This window comes from Phocoena phocoena, chromosome 9, assembly GCF_963924675.1.
Source record: "Phocoena phocoena chromosome 9, mPhoPho1.1, whole genome shotgun sequence".
NCBI classification, from domain to species: Eukaryota; Metazoa; Chordata; class Mammalia; order Artiodactyla; family Phocoenidae; genus Phocoena; species Phocoena phocoena.
The window spans coordinates 91,706,145-91,713,747 of NC_089227.1; the positions used below are offsets into that span (position 1 = coordinate 91,706,145).

At 39.4% G+C, this 7,603-nt stretch overlaps 1 protein-coding gene across 1 annotated transcript in view; it reads left to right on the forward strand.

Moving 5' to 3' along the window:
- The window catches only part of UBN2 (ubinuclein 2), a 67,701-nt gene extending 60,863 nt beyond the window's left edge, over positions 1–6,838 (forward strand). The window contains exons 16-18 of the mRNA XM_065883993.1: positions 2,857–3,088; positions 3,521–3,610; positions 6,789–6,838. Coding sequence (XP_065740065.1) covers positions 2,857–3,088; positions 3,521–3,610; positions 6,789–6,838 — 372 coding nt within the window. The remainder of the gene's footprint in view (positions 1–2,856; positions 3,089–3,520; positions 3,611–6,788) is intronic.
- The last annotated feature ends 765 nt before the right edge of the window (positions 6,839–7,603 follow it).

A 7,603-nucleotide genomic window follows, 5' to 3' on the forward strand; every position in this document is an offset into this window, starting at 1 on the left:
AGCCAGCCGTTTGGAGAGAAGAGCGAACAGCCCAGGCAAGAGGGGGATGGTAGATGTGAAGACGCTGAGATAGGAGAGAGCCTGACGACCTGCAGGCCTGCATGGCTAGACAGCAGGGAAGGATGGGGAGGTGAGGAGATCACAGATCAACTCCAAACCATGTGATGGAGGACCTTGTGGGCTACAATAAGGGCTTGGGCTTTTACTTCTGTTCAGTGGGAAGCTGTTGGAGGGGAGTGGTATGGTCTGATTTATATTTCAAAAGATCACTCTGGGTGTTGTAGAGAGTGGGGGGCAGATGTACTCACCAAAATGAAACACGTCGTCAAAAGAAAAATGTAGTACCCACCGCAGGAAGAGCAAGGTGCCCATTCATATTTTCCCCTAGGAATGAAATGTGGAGGCCATGGAAACTATTTTTGATTATGGGGCATTATCCCGAACTAATTGCCTACTGCATGTTGACAGCTTCTCCTGTGTGCTTCCAAATGGTATCAACAGTGGGATATCCCACTTCTGGAAGGTCTCTACCTTCTATGAGAGAAACTTAGATACTTAGGTAATCTGGTGTTTCACTTTAGCTTTATAAACAAAAGTGGTTATGGAAGGTTTTTAAAAGTACGGAATGTTAGATAGTTACGGCGTGGTGCCATTTTTTATTGCTAACACGTTACTTAATTGTGAAAGTTGCCCTAATTTGCATTTTCTGTCAGTTTAATGCTTCCATTAGCCTCCTCCAGAAAAGCATAGAAGAGTTCTCCTTATTAGCAGTGTTTCATGTCCCTCACTAGGGGGGCTCCACTGGGGGCACATGGCCTTGGAGTGTGTTCCCCATATTATCCTGAGACTAAAATAGAATTACGATTAAAAAGAAAGAACCCTTGTTAATTCTCAAATTGATGCTGGATCCTTTTTTTGCTTCAGAAGCATTGTTGTTTCTAACTTAGTAATTCTTTCCTAAATCACCCATTTTGTGTATCATGGTGGGCACAGTAGAGGGGAAAGACTGGCAAGTAAGAAAAATAGTCAAGTCCAAGCGTAAAGTGATAAAGATTTGTACTTAAGTGTGGGAGGAAGTTGCGATTAAAAAAAAAAAAAAAAGATATGTTGACTGCGAGCTCATCTTGTTCTTCATTTCATGATGCTTAAAAACTAAGGTTTCAAGCCAGAGTGGTGGCAAAGAATGAAACTACTGATCCTAGCGTTTAACATATACGAGAAGGAAGTGATTGTAGCAGATGATGAGTTCAGTTCTGGACATGCCAAGTTGGCGAGTGTTAGATATCCAAGTGGAATTCTTCACTAAACTGTTAGCTAAACAGGATTGAAACTGAGATGAGAGGTCAGAACTATAGGTATAAATCTGAGAGATAAATAAAGGAGATAAGGGAAGGCTATTGGAGAACTCGTGGAAAAACCAGAATAGAAAGCTTTTGGAGGATGTTCTTCATTTTTTTTGTTCAGCAGTGCTGTGGACCATTAAGTGTATAAACATATGATGTAACGTGGCATTTTTGCATGGGAAAATCACCTACCTTGTTCTCATACATTAACTAAGAAATAAAATGATTAGCCCTTAATTAATAATATTTACTGGTAGAAATAATCAACATACAAAGTAAAACTGACCATAGCTCATGCTTATTATTGATTAACAAATATTCAGAGAATTCAGTTTTCTTGACCAAATTTAGAACTGTAAAGTTTTGTACCGCAGAAATTTTGAGTTGATAAAATAAGGCTACAAAATTGCAGAAACTATAGTAGATAATGTCTGATACTGCGAAATTTTGATTATAATCTTTGTTGATAAGTACACATAAAAAAAGTCAAAATGGGAAAAAAATATTTAATTGCTTTATAGAAAAGTGTTCAAAGAATTAAATTAGCTTACTAGAGTATATTTAAGTAATTTGTCCATGAGAGCTCATGAGTGCTAGCGTATTTCTAAACACAAACATGGCGTCACAGCCCAGGTCCGGGAGTGTCAAAACACTCTCTAATTTACCTTTTGCCTTAGGAGTCTAAGTTCAAAAAAGTAGTGGAATTGGAAACCTCTTTCAGGGGTTAACGAGAGGCTAGATAATGTGGAAAAAGGAGGCTGTCATTCAGCAAGTTTGATAATAAAAGGAAGATCCATAAGTCAGGTTTTTGCTAGGGGTTGGGGAAGAGCCAGGAATAACAGCGTGGTTGTAAAACCATGTAAGAGGACTCTATATTTGCCAAGGCAGAGGAAATACGGAAAAGGTGCAGTGCTTGACATTTGTCACAGAAAGTTCTGCATGGGTGGGATTCGTGGCATAGGTCAGGTGTTCAGCTTCTGACGAAGAGGCAGGTAAGGCTAATGATGAGGAGGACACAGGATGGCTGTTATGATGAAAGTACAGGGTATCAAGTTGGGGGATCTGAGAGAGTAATAGTCTAGAACAACAGCTGCAGGTATTGTGTCGGAAAAGACTGTAAGGCAAACAGTAAAATTACAGAGCATTTTCAGAGACCAAATTGAAATTTTATGGAATAAAGTACCAGTGTCAGATCTAGGGGCTAAGAGCAAACATGGAAATCTAAGGTTAGAAATGAGTTGATTAAGAGAGTGAATGGGCGTTAATATAGGCATTGCAGTAACAGTTAAGAAATCTAAACTGGTGATGAAGAGCTGAGTAGAAGTATTTCCAAAGCCAGTATTGGTCACTCTTTGAAATGTCATTTATGCTTCAGTCTTCAGTTCTGTCTCCGAAAGTTTCCGTTAGAGCAGATGTAAGACATAGTCTCGTGTCCATGAGGATATTAAGTACAATAAATCAATTCAGGTTAAAGACTTGATTTCTTATGTATTTTGACCCCTGGTTTCTGCAGTCCACAGCAGGAGCATCATTATTGGCTAATGCCTCACCTCTGACTCTCATGACATCACCTTTGTCTGTAACAAATCAAAATGTGACTCCTTTTGGGATGCTGGGTGGCCTTGTTCCAGTGACCATGCCCTTCCAGTTTCCCTTGGAGCTACTTGGCTTTGGAACGGACACAGCTGGAGTGACAGCCACCTCGGGATCTACCTCAGCCGCTTTCCACCATAGCCTAACTCAGAGTAAGTGCGGCTCTTTTATTTACTTGGCTACCTAGTTTGATAGAACAGGAAACTTCACAAATTTATACTAATTGAGAGTAGTCCAGTTGGAGTTAGTGAAAATTATAGAATTTTTTAAAAAGAAATGCAGTTTATTTCATCTATATATATAAAATAAGTCAAATTACTGGACTCTGAAATTTTTTTATAGTTTGTAAGTGAACTATCTATTCCACATTTCTATCTTAATGAAATTTATAAGAGGGAGTCAGATTTGCTGGGTTATTTGCATACACATTTATATTTATACATGTAAATATTTTTTAATGTATGTGCTCTAGTTTAAGAAGTCAAGGTCTGTGCTTGCATTAGATAAACTATTTTCATTTTTTATCTAAGAGGGCTCAAATCTTAGTTTTAAGAAGATTACTGACAAGTCTGTTTTCCTCTCAGATTTACTAAAGGGTTTACAGCCAGGAGCTCAGCATGCAGCAACACTTTCCCACTCACCTCTGCCTACACATTTACAGCAAACATTTAATGGTAAGAAAGCCACCTGTTTCTTCCTCTCTTTATTATTTATACAAATTTACAAATATATATTTTAAGTCTTTTCTGAAAACCATGTGAGGGAATGACAAAGATTGGAAAAACTAATTTTCATGTGACTGAATCCTTATTGGCAACAAACACCTTACAGAAAGGAAATAGGTAGAGGAGATCTTTTATTACATGTGCAGAGAGCCTTTTCGAAGGTGTTTGTTATATGGAAATGATGACAAAGGATAGAATTCATAGGACAGTGTACAAAAGTCCTGTCCGGTAATTAATCATAGTTGACCTTTATTGAAAGCTTACTAAGTGGACAGTCTTGTGACTACCTACATGTATTAGCTAATTTAATCCTTACAACAAACCTGTGAATGAGATAACAATCCCCATTTTACAGATCAGGAAACTGAATCAGAGGTAAGCAACTTGCCCAGGATGATAGGGTAGTAAGTGTTTAATCTGAGATACAAACCCAGGAAGTCTGACTCCGTGGCCTGTATTCTTAACTATTAAACTTCTCTGCCTCTTAGCCGTGATTAAATTAACGTGATTTTAAACTGTACACGTTATATATTTGCAGCCCAACTAGATCGCTCTGAAATCTGAAATTGGGTAGTGGACACTGGACACAACACTGGCCTCCAGATTCTTGCCCTCACCAGCAGTTGACCCCCATAGAACGCTGATACTGTTCTGAAGGCCATTTTCAGGATCTGTGAGCCGCTCGGCTGCTCTCTTAACTTTGGAAGTTGACTGGGGCCTCACTATTCTTTTTGGCCACTGCATTTAAAATTATTGTTGAACAAGTTTACAGTTGACCACAATGTGGAAATGGGAGCTTTAGAACAATCTTGAGGCAATAGGTTGTAATTAATCCTCTAAAACACCTAAGTGGTAAGCTGCCCCAGACTCTCCCTTGAGAGAATGAATACAAAACCACAGTTGTGCAAATGGGGGACCACAAAGTAGGCACAAGTGTCAACAGTCCTGATCTTCCTGGGCTTCTTGATTAGGTTTAAGTGCTTAAGGAAAATTGCCCTGTGACTAAGGCAGTTCCACCCTGGGTATTGATGACAGCTTGGTAGGATGAGTCCAGCTTAGAGCTGTATGTTTGAGGGCAGACCGGTAGAAACCTGCAAGGAATTAGACACCTGGGATTCTTATGGTTCAACATGACCCCAATATTCCAAGTGTAGGTACATTATCTTGTTTTCTGGCCAGCACCACTGTTCCAGAGGGAGAAAGGAAATAAGACTGACGGTATTTTCCAAGTAATTGAAATTTAAAAGTTTATAATTTTTCATTGTAAAAACATTTTAAAGTATGAGACACTAAATTTGAGAATCAGGCTGGGATTTTTGAATTCTAGGACTGCCGCTTTGAGCAAGTCTATCTTGTTTGACCTTCACTTCCCTTGCTTGTAAACTGAGGACAACAAGATGTTTTTAATAGGCTTCTTATGAGAATTTAACAAAAATATTTATTTAGGGCTTCCCTGGTGGCGCAGGGGTTGAGAGTCCGCCTGCCGATGCAGGGGACACGGGTTCGTGCCCCGGTCCGGGAAGATCCCACATGCCGCGGAGCGGCTGGGCCCGTGAGCCATGGCCGCTGAGCCTGCGCATCCGGAGCCTGTGCTCCGCGACGGGAGAGGCCACAACAGTGAGAGGCCCGCGTACCGCAAAAAAAAAAAAAAAAATTAAAGCTTCTAGCATGGTACCTGGTGCATAGTAAGAGCTCAGTTAATGTTAATTTTCTGACCTTATCTAAAGACTGGGGTCAGTAAACGTTTTCTATAAAGCTGCAAACAGTAAATAATTTAGGCTTTGTAGTCCACATAGTCTATCACAACTACTCCACGCTGCCATTGCAGTAGGAAAACAGTCATAGACAATATGTAGCATGAGTGTGGCTGGGTTCCAATAAAACTTTATTCATAAAAAGAGGTGGCAGACCATATTTGGCCCACAGGCCATAGTTGCCAAACCCTGGTCTAAAGAATTTCACAGTCCAGTTAATATGAGTATTTTATTTTGGTAATTAACCAAAGCTTCTTTGAGCAAAATCCCACTCTGCCATTTTATGAATTTAATTATGCCTCAAGTCAAATCATTTCTGTCTACAAATGCAGGGGTATAATACCACATTATAAATGGAAAAGTCAGTTCCTTAGATGTTGTCACCAAGTTCATTTTAATAGTATTCTGTTTATACAGCTTTTGAAATAATTGTCTTGTTTCATTAATACATCTTTTCTTCAGTGGAGGCAGTTTTTTTGTTGTGCTTATGTTTCACCCGAGTAACTTAGGTTTCACACGAGTGGACTTAGCATTGTGACTTTTGGGGTCTCCTCCAGCCTTAGGATTGTTACTGAATGCAATAATTTGTTCCTTTACACCTGTGTATTTCTGCCCTTTGTGCCTCCCTCTTTTTCTCTCAGGCCTGGTGGGGCCTTAATTTTCCTTGCTAAGGCAATGAATGATCTATTAGAGATTTTCTGTATATTCTGTTGTCTCTAGAGGTCACTGGGCCCTACTCATGTCCAGTTTAACTTGAGTGATCAGCATTTTCCCAGTAAAAGTTACATAGCCATATGTAAAACTAAGAAACCATTGTTCCCAGTAGCAAACTTTCCTACCTTTTACAACTTTTGCCAGGTTAGGACTAAAACAAAGACTCAGCTGGAGTTTTCACTACCAGTGTGGTCCAATCATTTACATAAATAATTGAGAGTTATTAAATGCTGTGTCATGGCAGGAAATTTAATCTCACTTGCAAGAAAATGAAATTGACCTTGTCTTCTAAAGGAATCAAAAAATGTGTTAGGTCCCTTGAAGGAGGGGGATTATGTCTCTTATGTTTCTTTATAATCCTCACAGCATTTGACACAATTGACAGTGAGGGAGATAATAAATACTTGTTGAAATAGTATTTGTAGGACACTGAAAACCAATTAAACCAGTCATTTGAGATAAGAGGATCATTCTTGTTGAGTTTTTATCTCCTTTATGTTCTCAACCTCTATACTGCTATATAACATGTAAGGTACTAAAGGTTATCTTTTTAGCAATGTCATCATCCACGTGAAAATTAAAAGTTAATTGTTCTTTTTGCTTTGTTTTTATTTTTTATTACATACCGACCCATACCAATGAAACATCTCTTTTCTCAGATGGAGGCCAAAGTAAAGGGGACACTAAATTACCACGGAAATCTCAGTGACTTCCAGCAAGCAAAGGAGATGACACACTCGGCTGGCTGATGGAATCTACCTGATGGAAAAGTACTCATGTGGTCATAGGGCTGCTGTTCTGTCGATGTTTACATTCTCTCGTCCCAAGCACTGTGGTGAGGAGGAAAAAGAAAAGAAAACATTACTTGAGTAAAGCCAGGTGCAGGAGGAAGAAATGCTTTCGTGCAAAGTTAGTGACCTTTGGTCTCTTCTAAAGAAAGACAAAGTTACCATATTAACTGACTTGAAAGAGACTCAGTTGTCAAACCCACAGAAATACAAATTTGATTTTTCCCGGGGGAGGAAGAAGGAAATTGAGGATTTGGGTAAACTCCATCCATCCTGGGGGTTGGATCTGAACACTTGTAGACATAATTGCATAATAAAAGACAATATATCTGAAATTAGGCCAGTTTGTCAGGAGTAATGATCATGTCTGGGTGGACCGTGCAGCAAATTCGCCACAAAAAAAGTTGATGAGCCCGTGTCTGATACAGACCGGAGCTGAGTATAAATCACGTACCCTCACAGGTCCTGAACAAACTCGAATCTACCCCAGTGTGTAGCAACTCCTGTGTAAGTCAGTGGACTGAAGATGCTTCAGGAAAGTCATTTTAGCACAGTGATATATATTACATCTTTAAGTCAAAAAATTGAGCCCGTTGCTCTTAACAGACAAAACTTAGATGTTCCCTTTTTGTAAAAGGGTCAGTTACATCTTCCATTCAGAAGCAGGTACTTAACTCTCTTCTTCA